A 16590-nucleotide genomic window follows, 5' to 3' on the forward strand; every position below is an offset into this window, starting at 1 on the left:
ATAAATAACCTCTAACACTCCCTCTCAAGTTGGAGCATAAATGTCATATGCCCCTAGCTTGTTACAAATAAATTTAACACAAGCACCCTCCAATGCTTTGGTAAACAAATCAGCAAGTTGCATATCAGACTTCACATAAGTGGTAGTAATGAGCTTCTACACAAGTTTCTCCCAAAAAAAGTGGCAATCAACTTCAATGTGCTTCATCCACTTATGAAAGATCGGGTTGGAGGCAATATGAAGAGCAATTTGATAGTCACACATCAACTTCAAAGGCTAAGAATAAGAAATGCCCAATTCTTCCAACATGTTCTTCAACCAGACAAGTTCACTAGTGTAACTCATAACTCTATATTATGATTCAGCACTTGACCTGACCACCATAGTTTGTTTCTTACTCTTCCAAGAAACCGAATTACCACCAGCCAAGATACAGTACCTAGTTGTGGATCTCCAGTCGAAAGGCGACCCAACCTAATTTCCATCTATATATCTATGGATATAAGTATGACCCCAATCACGATATAAAAGACCTTTCCTAGGTGCACCTTTGAGATATCTCAAGATGCGAATTACTACGTCCCAATGACTTCTCCTCAAAAAATCTCGATTACAAAAGATAAATCTGGCCAAGTGACTGTGAGATAATTCCACTTTCCAACAAGTCTCCAGTATTGTCCAAGATTAGGTAGCAAATCACTCATATTCGGCACTAACTTGATATTAGGATCCATGGATGTATCAATCGGTTTAGATCCCAACAAATCAATAACATATTTCCTCTTAGACAAAACAGTTCCCACGCAAGATCTGGATTCTTATATACCCAAGAAGTATTTCAACGGTCCCAAATCTTCGGTTTGAAACTTAGTTTGTAGAAAAAGTTTGAGACTCTAAACACCTTTGTCATCATCACCTGTAATAACAATATCATCCACATAAACAACAAGAAGGATCCTACCAAATGAAGTATGACGATAAAATACAGAATGATCCACTGCACACTATCAAAGACCAAACTCAAGTACTACAACGCTGAAACAACCAAACCATGCTCTGAGAGACTGTTTTAAACCATATAAGCCTTCTTGAGCCGACACACTAAGCCTGACTCCCCCTAGCAACAAACCCAAGTGGTTGCTCCATATAAACCTCCTCCTCAAGGTCACCATGCAAGAAGGCATTCTTAACTTCTAACTGTTGTAGAGGCTAGTGACAAGTAGTAGCCAAGAAGATGAACAAACATACTGATGTAAGTTTTGCGATCGAAGAAAAAGTATCAGAATAATCCAGCCCATACACGAGCCATAGAACTACCATGGTTGAGTTTCACAGTGTAAACTCAGCGAGAACCAACCACAGACTTGTCACAAGGAAGAGGTACCAAGTCTCAAGTGCCATTTCCATGTAAAGTATTCATCTCTTCAACCATAGCATTCCTCCACCCATAATGGTCTAAGGCTTCCGAAATAGATTTAGGAAGAGTAGTAGATGATAGAGTAGTAACAAAACAATAATAGGAGGGTGATAAGGAGTCATAACAAACATAGTTGGAAATGGGATGTTGAGCATGTGTGCGTTTACCTTTTCTAATAGTAATAGGAGGATGACCATCACGAGGAGTATGACCATCAGATGAGGAAAGCAAAAGTGTGGTAGTAAAAGCTAGAGGGGACTCTCTTCCTTGGAGCCGCTGTCGTGAATACACCAGCAAATTAGGATGATCAAGACGTTGAGAAGGACTCAAACTACATGGACACTCAGATGGTTGGCTGGGCAAGGATAGCAAAGTAAAATCTGGAAGATTAGGCAAAGGAAGAGACTCATTGAGCTCATAAGCACTTAGGGACTAGGTGTAGTAAGGTGTAGACTCAAAGAAAGTAACATTGGCAGGAAAACAACAAAAAAAAAAAAAAAGCAATGTAGTACTGACTATAACAACTATATCCCTTTCAAGTATATGAGTACCCCAGAAAGACACATTTTATAGCACGAGGATCCAACTTATCCACCCCAGATGTTAGTTGATGAACAAAGGACATACCCAAATCTACGCGGAGGCAACGAGAATAAAGGTGAATTAGGAAAGAGAATGGAGTAGGGAGTTTTACCACTAAGAACAAAGGACAACATCCTGTTGATTAGATAACAAGCAATAAGTACAGCATCACTCCAAAACACCTTAGTTACATGAATTTTATAAAGTAAGGTGTGAGTGATTTGAAGAATATGTCTATTTTTCCTCTCTGCAGCCCCATTTTGTTGAGTTTGGACACAAGATGATTGATGGACAATACCAAACTGAGTCATATAAGTAGTGATGTGTGCATTGAAATACTCTTTAGCATTATCACTTCAAAGTATTCAAATTGGAAAACCAAATTGAGTCTTTATTTCATAACAAAAGGCAAAAAATACATGAAACAACTCAGAACGATCTTTCATTAAATAAAACCAAATCATTCTTGAATAATCATCCACAAAGGTTACAAAGTACTAAAAACCCAGCTTGGACACAACCCTACTAGGACCTTAAAACATCAAAATGAACTAACATAAAAGGGCTTGCAGCCCGTTTATTGACTCGGAAAGCGAAAGGGACACGATGGTGCTTTCCCAACTGACAAGTGACAAGACTCACAATCAAGACTAGACATAGAACTCAAACTAGAAACAAGACATTTTAACCTTTCCAATAAGGATGACCAAGGCAACAATGAATTTGGAAAGGTGTGGCAGCAGCAGTGCAAGCGGTAGAAGGAGATAGCGGCTTGAAGTGATAAGAGTCCACTAGCTTTATGCCCTCCACCAATCGTCGTCCTCGTCTTCAAATCCTAAATAACCACAAAATCAAAGAAGAATGTCACTAAACAATTCATGGATTTAGTAATTTTCCTAAGGGACATAAGATTGAAAGGAAATTTGGGAATATAGTGGAATTTACAATCCCAATTCCCTTGACTGCAGTGGTTGATCCACCAACAATGGTAAGCAAGGTAAATTTGTAGAATATTGAAGAGTGGAGAAGAAACTAGGTATGCCTGTGGTATGATCAGTGGCAGTGGAGTCTATGAACCAAGGACTAGGACGAGAAATACTAGATGATAGGCATATTGTGGGATTGCCTGTTTGGGCAAGAGATGCAATGGGAAGAGAAGCTCGTTGGGACGGCTTGATACTGCTGGAACTTGGAATACTCTTCCTCTGACATGGATACAGTACATTGCCCTCCACTCAGCCCCAAAGATAAAGAGTCGGTGATGGTTGCATTGGCTGCCCCCAAAGGTGTGAAGCCAGTGGTGGCTGCATTGGCAACACGTGAAGATATACCATGGAGATCCCAACACTGCTCAATAGTAATATTACTGCGTCCACATTGAGTGCACTTGCAAGGAGTAGGTCTACCTCATCCGTCTCTACCACCACGGCCACTCAAACCACCTTTATAACTTTTGCAGTTGTGTGGTAGAGAACAAGAATCACCCTATGTAGCAAAGGTTTTCCTCTCAGGGCCAGATGCAAAAGCAGGAGAATGCGTTCTAAAGGAAGCACGAAAAACATAAACATCTGCAAATGATGGCAGTCTGGCACCAGACTGCCTCAAACTCAAGTCTCAAACCCGCTAGAACACAAAGGACCGTCATTTGCTCCCTCTGCTTCTGCATCTCATGAACATCGGCGGTCATAGATTGCACGACATTAAGCTCCTCATGAATACGCTTCATCTCTCCAAAATAATCTGCAATACTCTGATCTCCTTGTTGTAACTGAAAGTACTCCTGGGATAAATCATACATACATCCAATGTTACTAGAGTATAGAAGTTTGACATAATCCCAAATATGCTTGCACATATCTAGATGCATACACATCCGTGCAATTTGTGGCTCCATCGAGTTCCCTAAGAGGGAAACAATCAAGGCATCTTCTTGAACCCACACTTCTTTTCTCTTCTCATCACAAGGATCAGATTGAAACAAATGGTCAAATTTTCCTAATTCAGCTAAATACACCCAAACAGCTTTAGACCATTGAACATAGTTCTTTCCATCCAACTTTTTAGTTGTTATCTGCAGCAATGATGTAGGAAACAAATTTTTCAGAGTCCTGGATTCCATCCCATCACTCACAAATCAGCAGCCACGCCAATTTCAAACAAGAAGAACAATCAAAACTAATTGGGGCAATCACAAACTATGTGAAGCACTGACACAACCACGAACAATGTGAACGACTCACCGATGAATATAGCACTGCCACAGCCTCACGACAGGACATATGAACGTTGCCTCTACTCCAAACAACTCACAAAGAAGCCTACACAAACCCTAAACAGAGATTAAAAGAGTACCGTGAGTGCATGGTAGAAGAAGGTTGGAGTTTTTTAGCAAAAAACAGGCCCAACAGCTTGGTAACATTGTCTAGAGAAGGAATCAAAAAATGGCACAAGGAAAAAAAAAAAAAAAACGACAGGTGGCCAGAAACTCACTCATGCTGGCGCATGGGGTCAGCACTACAGGAATTTTGCCGGCGCGTGGCGGCACATGGGAGCTCCTCCGGCGATGGGGTTTTGTGGGGTTAGGCTTTGGAGGGTTCTTATTCCGTGCATATGGTTGGTTTTGTGAAATAATGAGGGTCGAGGTGGGTCTAGGAAGGACAGCTGCAGGAATGGCTTTTCTGGCGATGACTGAGAGGAATAGGGTTTAGGTTGGATCACACTCTGATACCATGTTAAGATTTTGATTAAAATGAATGACCTAACTTGATGATAGGTCTCTCCCTCTATTTACAATACAAATTAAATACATTCTAATGACAATAATACCCTTACTAACTCTCACTAATTACATACTAACACAATAATAATACTAAAAACATAAATAACCTCTAACAATAATGATGATTATGATGCTGATTTTAATGATGGGCTCGAGGAAGTCATGGATGATGATCTCACTGATACTAATAAAAAATATGGTGGCTTGGATGCTAACATTAATGTTGAGAAGCTAGCATGATAGTTTGGGCTTTTGTTACTGAGACTGTTTTTTAATTTTAGTTTTCTTGCTGTATGGCTGTTTATTGACTAATTTCTGTTGAAAAATATATATATATATATATATATATATATTGTTGTTTTTTCTTGGCAAGTATTTATTCTATTTTCATTATTATCTGGTTTGATTGAGTAAGGAATGTAACAATCAGAACAGTTATATTTGTCATGAAAAGGCTAAACCATAAGGCTAGTTAAGATTTTCCACATCTTGATGCTAGCTAGTCAATTTTTGAGGTTTGTGACCGATTGGTCATGGATTCAAGTCCAAGGAAACAGCCTCTCTACATAAAAGTAGGGGTAAGGCTGCGTACACTGTGACGACCCTTCTCTTACCCTCGCGAAGAGGGGAGCCTTATGACCTGGGGACGCCTTCTGTTTATATTATTAAAATTTATATTTTAAAAAAATGTCACTCCAAAAATTAGTAGTCTTACGATCCTCAAACTGATTTATTTGTCTACCGTTGTTCTACTGTTGAAATATGTCCCTGTTTAGGATTCCTGCAAGGGCTAGAAAAGTTGGTAACAGGATATTTGCTGTTGGGGCGGGGAATAGGAGTAGATATCAACTTGTCAATTGAAATCTATTTTTTGAGTCCGAAAGAAAGGGAAATTTGACACTAGGAAATTTAGTGTCCAAAAACATTTCCTTGGTGGAAAATTTTTAAGGCTGTTTCTACTACAGCCCAATTCCCTTTGGCACACAGTAATTCGTAGTACGCATTAACTTCAACAGAACAGTGGAAAGGGAATCTAAAAGTTGGACAAAATGTTAATTACAAGCCCTTGAAAGTTTGCTATGGAGGAGTGTCATTTTTTTTTTTTCCCCATGTTCATTTTACAATCAGAAATGGCAGAATGTTTGCGGGAGGATCATTGGCTTGGCAATTTAATTTCAGCAAACTCTCATGGCAAGTACATGCAATTTACCTAATATACTTTATTAGTATTTCAATAAATTTGTCCAGTAAATTTTAGCAACTGAAAATATATTCATGAAAATAAAAAATAAAAATCTTCCTCTGCTATCCAATTGCATTCAAAATAAAATATTCAGCATAAACTTCCAACAAACATATAATTAACATGAATACAAAGAATGAATCTAAACATTCAAAGAAGAGAAACAAATGAAAGTAATAAACGTACAGGTACAGTGAAAGATTTGGGCGCCTAGGTAGAAAAAAAAAATAGCATCTCAAGCAAGAAATACAACTTCTGCCAGTTCAAACATGTACATTCCATAAAAATGCAGCAGAATCAGTGAATCACATTTTACTGCATTGCTCTTGGATTAAAAATTAGTTGGAGTTGGCTTTTTCTCTATTTGGCATCTCTTTGGCAGCAGCTGGCTCTGCTGAGAGGGACTACAGGCTTGGAGAGGCATAAAAACCAGTACAGATTGTAAAAACATCTTGTCCTTAATCCCCTCTCACCATTTTCTAGGGGTGTATGGAAGGAAAGGAATAGAGTAGTAAGGAGTGCATTGCACTTCTAATACTCAGAAGAGAAGGGGCATCTTTATCTGCTTGGTTTTATGGGCATTACAATCTGGACATACACATGATTCACATGGAAGTTTTCTTCTTTTTCGTAATAGGATTGGCACCTCCTTCGTGCCCCTGAGATGAACTTTTGTTTATCAATCATAATAATAAAGGTATCATATCTGCACTGTACCCTCAGAAAATTCAAAAATTCTCTCCACTATATTGATTCAAAAAATATGAAGCAGAGCCAAAAAATAAAAATAAAAATAGTCATTCAAAATTGAAGAAAAAAAATTAGTGAACATGATGTGAGGGATCTTACAACTCTACGAAGTATAGGTTCCAAGGATGAACAAAGCTTCTGAAGATTATCCAGCTTAAGAGCCTCCACAATTACACTGCATGATGTAATATTTTTTTTCCATAAACTGGAAATAGCATGCACACATACATACATACTTATATGTCTGTGAATGAAAATTTTTATGTCAAAGGATAAGCAGAAGTGCAAAAAGCCAAAAACACATGAACATAGATTTGAGTTGCAAAACGACAGCCGTGACATGATAAAAGATTACATTTGAAACTGAAACATCATAAACTGCCCAAGGTGCATTTTCCCCTCCACCACTACCAAAAAAAAATCATCCCATAATCATATCATCAAGACGGCACCATCACAAAATTATTTTTAAATACTCAACATGTGGAGATTAGTAAGAACAATCTAAATCAGCATTTAACAATATGGCGTTTCTTGCCAATAAAAAACACAATTAGTAAAAGCCATGAACTTATAGCTGAAAATTTTTAGTTGAAAAATGATTAGGAAGCCAATGGAGAGCAGCCATACAGAAAAATTAGTGGGAACCAAGAAATTTGGCCTTTGACAAAAACCTGCAACTCATTACCATCAAATAAAAGGAGGGATATGTTATTGCTTACTTCATGCGTCGAAGTTACATTCACAAATCTGAGTTCCAAATCACAAATGGTATTTATAGCATAAAAATTATAAAAGAAACATAAACCAGCGATTATTTACAACATTGGGTGTTATGGAATTAAACGAATGAGAGATCTTTTCAGATTAGTTCCCTCCTCATTCGATTTCAGATTGCTTTGTGCACTTAGCATCACTTTGAGATTCTTATCTTGGTGTATTGTTGGATATCCATGAGAGACTAGCAGCGTGATTATAGAGCTGCTTTGACATAATTTTTCGTTTACAACCTCACCCCACTTGTTTATTTTAGGGCATGCCTTCTCCTCCCATTTGTGTTTTTCCTTCTCTCTCTTAATAATCTTCTTTTTCTATCCAAAATAAATAAATAAATCTTTATAAAATTAAAAAAAATTTATTAAGTGGCACAATGACCCAACTTAAATACAAAAATGACCACCAAATGTTGCAAGAAAATATAATATGCCAGAACAAGAAAAATATAACAATTTAGAGATAGAAATAGATCAAATAATTAATAATTACAAAAGAAAAGTAGCATTCAAAGAATATTCTCCAGTTCTCAAGATATGAGGTTAAGCCATTAAGGAGCTGCCTACAATCCACCTTCCTTAAAAGCCTTGCTATAAGCAGGAGCCTTGTGCACTGGGCAAACTCAGAAAACATTACATGTGCCCCAAGTAGAGGAAAGGGCGTCCCTGGGCCACAAGGCTCCCTACTTTGGTAGAGGGCAGGTCATCACAGTGTATGCAGCCTTAACCCTGCTTTTATGCAGAGCATGGTTTTAAAAATTGAAGCAGTGACCGATCCAGTATAGTCCCTAGGTTGGTCAGATCGGTCAAACCATTGGGACAACCCGGTGATCAAACCGGTGATATATAGATTTATATATATATATTTAATGGTGTGGTGATAAAATATTATTATTAGAAGTAATTAAATATAGCATAAGGCCAAAAAATTATTTGATCCAATTAAAATGCTTTAACCTTTTGTGTTATGTCTCTATATATTTGAATTTTTATGAACATGATTGAAACTTAATATAGTTAATACAAATTTTCTATTTTATTTTTTACACAAAATATCATACATTACGGATTACTTGGTTAATTTTGGAAAAGAAATTTTTCTTAAAAAATTGTATGTATATGTATAGTGTATATATGTAAAAAAAAATATAACATACACACATTTATGCATTTGAGATATGCAATTTATATTATATTTTTATATAGATGCATATGAATACAACACGTTGATGTATGTATTGAAATATATACCATATATAAATATGCTGGTTTAACCATACCCAAGAAGTACCAGTAGCTTAGTGGTAAATGCATGTCTCTCTTCCCCTTGGGTCACAGGTTCAATTGCCACCACGAATATCCTGCCCTTTTTTCTTTTTTTTTTTCAGCAAAAACAGTACACAAGCAGCAATTGGGGCAACTCGGTTGACATGCCAAGTTTGGCCAGTTCAGACCAAGTCACCCGAGTTAGACCTGGTTGATGTCGGTTTGCGAAAAATCAAGTTCAATAGCCTATCCAGACCAGTGTAGTCACAGGTTCCAGTCTGCCTGCGGGTCCAATCTGAGTTTCAAAACCATGATGCAGAGAGGCTATTTCCTTGAACTCGAACCTGTGACCAACCAATCACAAAGGAGCAACATTCCCATCGACACCAATGAATGCACCAGCATGGAGGCATCATTTGATTCAAGATGAAAGCATCAAAAAGAAAAAATAATAATAATAAAATTCTAAAATAACAAGAATCTAGGAAGGGTGCCATAGCCATGCATTATAGCCTCAGGCAATTTTAACGTCATTTGTAGTCATGCATCACAGCCTCGGGCAATTTTAACCTCATTTGCTATTCTACAAAGAAAGGTGGTAGGAAATAAGTTCAAGAGTGATGGTTAGAACATAACTCAGTAGATGACATCTTAGAAAAAGGTGAGCCTGCTAAAATTTCCAGGTGGTAGCTCACATATACTACTAGGATTATTGCAGTGAGAGAATAGGTGGTTGAAGCTTGCAATGAAAAGAATACGACATCAACGTTGAATTTGGCCTAAAAGTAGTTAGAAGAAGGCTAAGGTAGTGTAAAATACAAGTGGAGTTAATCGCAGAAGAAGATGAGTTCAAAGTATAAAGAAGGAAAAGAGAAAAAATAAGAAGAACAGTAAGGGAAGATGGACCATCCTTCACAACGCCGCCACCCTTCGCGACAGCAAGAATGGCGAACAACTCTGAACATCCTTCTCCCTTATCTTTTGGTCCGAATCCTAGTTTCTCGACTAACCTTGACTTGGAATTGAATTGTAGACTCAACACCTTCAAAGTGTTCAAACCCTATATCCATCAGTGAGATCTATTGTCTTCTCATATAGCAAGTCATCCTTGGCTTTAGGGTTTGCGCAGCTCCATCAGCGACAAAGAGTGATTGTTCAATTCTTATCTTAGTCAAATGATTATCCAGCTAATCGATTAACCATCTACAAAGACTGACCCAACATACAAGCAGAACATCCCAAAGTACACAATATAGCCTTCGGCAAGTATTCTTTGGTTGTCAGAGGCGATCAAAGTACTTTATTTCGGATTACAGAGAACTCTTGTTTGCGATTCACCGACTAGCTAATCAGACACGAGCCCCCCCTCCTCCTCGCGAATGAAAGAATTTGCAAACCAAAAATCAAATTTTTTTTTTATTCCGATTTTTAGAAGTGGTGGACGAGTATGATCTTATTATCTCGTCTCGGCTTCATTGGAATTTTTAATTTTTTAAATATTTTTTTTGTGGGGGGGGGGGGGACCAGTGGCTTGTTAGGCAAGAAGCTGTTTGGGTGGGATGGTCATTCAACAATGTGGGTTGAACGCAAAATCTTCTGTGCAAATTGTCTTGATCCCTCAACTTTCCATATTTTGGAGTTCTCATGGAGAAAGTGTTCATATATTGTTCTTAAGAAAGAGGAGTTAATCTGGATTGTGAATATATTGGGGTTAATATGTGAAGGAAAACAATGTGTTGACAAACTTAATCAAGGAGGCCTATACTTACAAAGTGAAGGAACTTGGGCCTCAATTAAATTGCAAATCAATGACAGAAGGAAACTTCTTCGTATAGATTGAAAAGGGGAGCGCAGGAGGGAAACGCAGCATTGTATGTGTTCCCAAGAGTAAGAACAATGAAGGATGGAGAAACCTTTTTGAAGCACTTATGCAGCTTTCTTGTCATGAGACATGAAAGGTTGACGATGGAGCAGAGTTCAAGCATGAGCAAATCGGAGAAGTGCACATTCACAGACGTTGTCGGCGATGTGTCAATGAGGGGAAAGATTGATTTGGAAAGAACGATGAGGAATCCCATGTTTTCAATAAAGTTTTTGTAACTTCCCTATCCAGCCCAAAGTTTAATGTTACTTCCAAATTTAAAAAGGGGTCTGGGAGAGGGAAATTTGGGCCTGCAACCAGCGGGCCTCTTACAGCCACTAAATGGGTAACAAAAGGAAAAGGGGATAGCAGGCCAAGCACTATCCAAAGAGGTGGTGGGTCTATAACAGAGGACAAGTTAATTAATGTTTATACCCAATCCCATGAGAAAATAAAAGAGAAAAGTGAGGAAGGCAGTGAGGGCAGAACTGAGACAGTAATTAAAGAAGCAAGCCCAGAGGCATATGGGACCAGGGAGCATACTCAAAAGGTCAATATTTCTATGGATAAGGCTGAGCCACCTACAGACACGATGATGGAATTAGGGGGAAGAAAGTTTTTTCAGCTGAAGGGGAGGTAGAGATTTCTGACGATGTACTCTTGCAGAGGGATAATTTAGAGAATCATAAACAAAAATTCAGTTCAGCAGATAGAGGGCAGTATATTTCTCAAAACTGACCCTAGCTGTAGTAAGGGGTCACTTTCTGTTGAATATGAAGGTACTCATATAGATGATGATGATGATGAGAGGTGTTCAGAAACAGATGATGATCTCAGCAGCTTTTGTGATTCTGATTCTGGCTTACTAGTCGATCAGCTTGGAAGTGAGATATGGAAGGAGAATATAATTGGGGAGAACTTGTTGGGGATTTGTGCTTTAATGATAGAATGGAAGAGGTATTACTGAATAAGAAACAATCACTTACACATCAGCCTACACAAGAAGAGAGACCTTTATTACCCTCTGATATCGGGCAAGGGCTAGAAGGTTCTGCTAAGCACAGGTCTGATCAGAGTAAAACTTTGTTTGATGAGGGACTCTTGCACCTTGCTACTGAGCCTATTCTTGAAAAGGTGGTCATTGCTATCAATCCTCCAAGTGTCAGGAGAGGTAAGGATGAGGAGACTATGGATCCATGATGAGAATCAACAAGCACCATTAAAGGATCCATTGCATGTTCTAGTTGGGCCTATTACTACAGCAAGATCCAAGAAGATCAAAGAAGCACTTAATGGGCTGATTCAATAGATTTGGGCTTTTTCTAAAACGGGGCATTCCAAGCTTGGCCCAAAGGAAGATGAAGGCATAATAAACTTAATCCAAGCTATTGATGGGGCTGATGTTGCTTAATTGGGCATAATTTTCTTAGCAATGGCGTGGATTAATGGCTGTAATTTCCTTAGAAATGACGTGGATTAATGGCTGATTATGGCTTAAGTGGGCATGGAATTAGAAGGAGAAAGTGGTTGATTACTTTCTAATTTCAGACCAATTAATTGGCTGATTGACTTTCCAATTCCATACCAATTAATTGGCTCATTGACTTGCCTATTTCAGACCTTCCTCAGGCGCATGGTATTAAATTTCCACAAAATTGTCGAAATTTCTGATTTCCGTCACCCTCGAAATCGAAATGACAGTCAATTTCCGTCTTGCATAATTTCCATTGAAATCTCAACGAATTATCAGAAATTTATTGAAATCTCAAAATTTTAGAAAAACTTGTCAAAATTTTAACTATACAATGAAATTTCGTAGGAATTCAAATGAGAGATTTAGGAGTGAAGTGAAATTTCTCTCTTAATTTATTTTATTTATTTTATCAAAACAAAATATTATTACAAGTGCTTTTGAAATTATATGAAAAAGTAAACTTACAGTAACATTTTATTTAACCATTCATGTCTAAATTATCATTGGGTCGAGGTAATCATTGGGTCGAGGTTTGTTACTTTGTACCTTCCGTTTGTGTTTCATTTATAAAAGTTGGGTTGGGTTTTTCTATCAAAAATTTGAATTTTAGCTTTCTTGGACAAGTATTCCAATATTGTTTGTTGGGTCTCAAAGCATGTCGGTTGAGATTCGCATCAGTTGGTATCAGAGCTTAGGCTCTAAAATCAGGTTTACTATCCTTTTATCTTTTGTTTCTTGTTATCATCCTATCTTGTTCCGTTTATGTTCATTATTCCTTGTTCTTGTTTTGTGTCATGACACAAATAGAAAACAAAAAAAAAAAAAAACACAAAAAAACAAGTGAGTTTGTATGCTAAGGCGAGTGATGTCAAGAGTGTTTTTTATACAAACCAATCTATATTTGTACTCTTGTACAAAGAAGTATGTTTTAATACTAACGAACTTGACGAATCTTTGCCTATTGTTGTTGTCTCTTTGTTGCAGGAATATGAGAACGTGTTTCCTAACGATGTGCCTAGTGGATTGCCACCTATTAGAGAAATAGAGCATCAAATTTATTTTGTGCCAGGTGCGACAATTCCTAACCGACCAGCCTATAGGAATAATTCGATGGAGACAAAGGAACTTCAAAGGCAAGTTGAGGAGTTGATGGCCAAAGGACACGTGAGAGAGAGCACGAGTCCGTGCGTAGTACCGGTGCTACTTGTGCCTAACAAGGATGGAATTTAGAGAATGTGTGTTGATTGCAGGGCTATCAACAACATTACAGTAAAGTATTGACATCCCATTCCTAGGCTAGGTGACATGTTTGATGAATTGCATGGGTCATGTATTTTCACAAAAATTGATTTGAAAAGTGGGTACCATCAAATTAGGATCAAAGAGGGTGATGAATGGAAAACTGCTTTTGAAACTCAATATGGATTGTATGAGTAGTTGGTTATGCCTTTTGGTCTAACTAATGCACATTCATGAAGTTAATGAATTATGCATTACGTGCGTTTATAGGCAAATTTGTTTTGGTCTATTATGATGATATTTTGGTGTATAGCAAGAGCTTAGATGAGCATATTGATCATTTGCATTGTGTGTTTGATGTTTTGAGAAAATAAAAACTACATGCCAATTTAAAGAAATGTTCCTTTTTCTTGGACAAAGTTGAGTTTCTTGGTTGTGTTGTTAGCGCGAAAGGAATTGAGGTGGATGAGGAAAAGGTGAAGGCTACCAAGGAATGGCCCACACCTAAGTCAATCACGGAGGTAAGAAGTTTTCATGGTTTGACTAGTTTTTATCGGCGATTTGTCAAAGATTTCAGTACAATAGCCGCAACACTCACTGAAATTGTCAAAAAATTTGTGGGTTTTAAATGGGGTAGTGAGCAAGATAGTGCATTTATTGAGATTAAAGAAAGGTTATGTAGTGCTCCTTTATTAGCATCACCTGATTTTTCTAAAACTTTTGAGATTGAGTGTGATAGCTCAGAAATAGGTATTGGAGCTGTTTTGATGCAGAAGGGGCCAATAGCCTATTTCAGTGAAAAGCTAAATAGGACAGCTTTGAACTACATTTAGAGGAATCTGCACCTGACTTCCCAGGAGTTTGACACCTTAGTCCTCTACTCCTCATTGAAATTCAGCAACTCAGCACCTGAATTTCTCTTATGTCAACCAAAGAGCCCTCCATTTGGTGACCCGTGCTTGATCAGCAGCAGCTAGCAGTCTTGATGTTTGATCAACAGTTCTTTGGTGTTCAACAACCAAAGTTCCTGGGGCTAGACAAAATTTCAGTCCTCAGTCCTCTTCCTTCTTTGGTGTTCGACAAGAACACAGCAGTCCTCTTCAACACAGAATTCTTGTTTGATCAGCAGCAGCCAAGAAAAGAGCCAAGCCAGCAGGCCCAGCAGAGCTGCAGAGGTATGCTTTGAAACAGATTTTTTGCTTCTGGAAAAGACTCAATAGTGAGCACTTTTTTCTCCTTCTTCTTCTCCTTTTCTTGCTCTTCTTCTTTTCTTCTTTTTATTGTTTGAACTTCTTATTGTATTTTTAACTTCTTATGCTTACTAACTTACTAACCAAATTTTTAGTCTTAAGACTTATCATAAAGTTCCACATAAATTTTTTTAATTTTTATTTGACATTGAAAGTAGAATCTTACGATTCTCGATCCGATTCTACGATTCGATCCTGCAGACACCTCCAAAATCCCACTTAGAATCCCGATTCTAACAACCTTGCATTTGAGGTATCCATGTGTTGCAAACTAATCTTCCTGACAGTGACCATCAAATTTGCTATTTTAGAAGGTTTTTTTTTTTTTTCAAACCTTTTGAGGAACTCAGTAGTTGGCCTCACTGTGGAGCTTCGTACCAATCAGGCATACTAGGTATCCTCAAGGACTTCCTAAAGGTTACATTTGGTTCACAAAATGGAGTATGGGAATGGAATACCTATGGTGCAGGAATATAATAGTTTACAAAAAAAATTTTGAAAAACGGTACTATTTAGAGGCAGATGACTACGTAAAAGTTGGTATTGTTCCAATTCCACAGGAATAGACATTCCCATGGTAAAATTTGGGAATAGTTATGCCTTGTCTATTCCATGTTACTTCAAAACTTCAAATAGCATGAACTTTGTCATTGTCATTTACATTAGAATAAAACCCTTTCTTTTTTTTTTGTAAAATATTATACTCCTACACAATAGCTATTCCATTCTTCCCTTATTTCATTCCAAAAAATAAAAGTAATGCAAGGAATGGAAAACCAGACTTAAATACTGTGGATCAGACCAAGAAAGCACCAACAAAAAGAACAAATTCTACACAACAGAAGATCCCAAGAGAAAAAATTCAATTTAAAATCAATATTAAATAGGGTGTCTTACCACCAAACTGCAAATGGTTCTCGCATTTCCAATCATATTTCCAATTTTGCATCATAAATTCACAAAAACACAACTCACAAACCACACTCAATGAACAACAGTTTGTACAAAAAATTACAATTAAACATTCACGCATAAGTATGAAGTCACCGTTGACGGTCACATGCATATGCATATATAAATAAACGCAAGCTGTGTTTGTATACACCACCTAGATAAAGCTGGCCGCTTCCTCTCGGACTGCACCTCTTCGTTAGCCTCTAAACTCCGCTTCCCTCTAGTCATAGTCCCAGATCTTTCCATGCACCGAGACTGCATTTATCCCCAATTCAAAATCCTAGACTTCCAGATCCGTAACACCAGGACCAAAGCTTAAACCCCCAAACCCCCAACCAAAACCCTAACCTGTCCGCAGACCCCTCTGCCGTCCCCAGACCCGCAGCCCCACAATTTCACTCCAAATCCCAAAAAAGCACCTCAGAGAACCCTAGCAGAAAGCTTGAGCAAGTGAAATGGAGTGAGATAGCGCGAGCATTAATGGAAATAGAATGAGAAGCTCAGATGATCGACAAATACGGAGAGAGAGATGAAGTCTGAAGACCTGTTGTTGGTAGTCAACTCTGGCTACCTTGAGCTGGAGTTATTTCTGCCGCTCTTTCTGCTTTGTTGGTTTGGATATTTTGTTTTTCTTTTTTCTTTTTTCTTTTTCCCTGTTTTGTTTTGGTCTGTGAATGGCCGCCAGAGTCCTCTAGGGCGGCGTGCATGATCTACAACTTTTCCGGTTAGATATAATTTTAAAATTTTAAAAATAAAAAAAATTATAAACATAATAATCATTTTTTCGTGCATTTTCTATTGTATTCAAACTGTTAAATTGCATTCAAATAATTAACTTCTAAATAAGTTTTCAAAAAATATTATTTTTAAATTTTTTGTTTTTGCAATAGTTATTATAGTTTAGAGACTATAATAGTTTAATTTCTCAGTTAAATATTTTTCCCTAATAGAAACTCTTACAATGTTTAAGATTAATTTTTCAAGTACAAGACCATCACGAAT

General features: G+C 37.6%; 1 protein-coding gene across 4 annotated transcripts in view; it reads right to left on the minus strand.

The window, feature by feature from the left end:
- LOC131156978 (calmodulin-binding protein 60 D-like) overlaps nucleotides 1-16291 on the minus strand; it is a 57648-nt gene extending 41357 nt beyond the window's left edge. For 2 of the 4 annotated variants that reach the window (XM_058110765.1, XM_058110762.1), the window contains exons 1-3: nucleotides 16133-16226; nucleotides 15743-16029; nucleotides 6871-6946 (exon numbers count right to left, since the gene is read on the minus strand). In XM_058110765.1, coding sequence (XP_057966748.1) covers nucleotides 6871-6946; nucleotides 15743-15849 — 183 coding nt within the window. In that variant the 5' untranslated portion in view covers nucleotides 15850-16029; nucleotides 16133-16226. Of the gene's footprint in view, nucleotides 1-6870; nucleotides 6947-15742 lie in introns of all 4 variants that reach the window. The other 2 variants (XM_058110763.1, XM_058110767.1) reach the window with 2 other exon arrangements.
- Nucleotides 16292-16590: the final 299 nt, after the last annotated feature.

This window comes from Malania oleifera, chromosome 6 (assembly GCF_029873635.1).
Source record: "Malania oleifera isolate guangnan ecotype guangnan chromosome 6, ASM2987363v1, whole genome shotgun sequence".
Taxonomy (NCBI): domain Eukaryota; kingdom Viridiplantae; phylum Streptophyta; class Magnoliopsida; order Santalales; family Ximeniaceae; genus Malania; species Malania oleifera.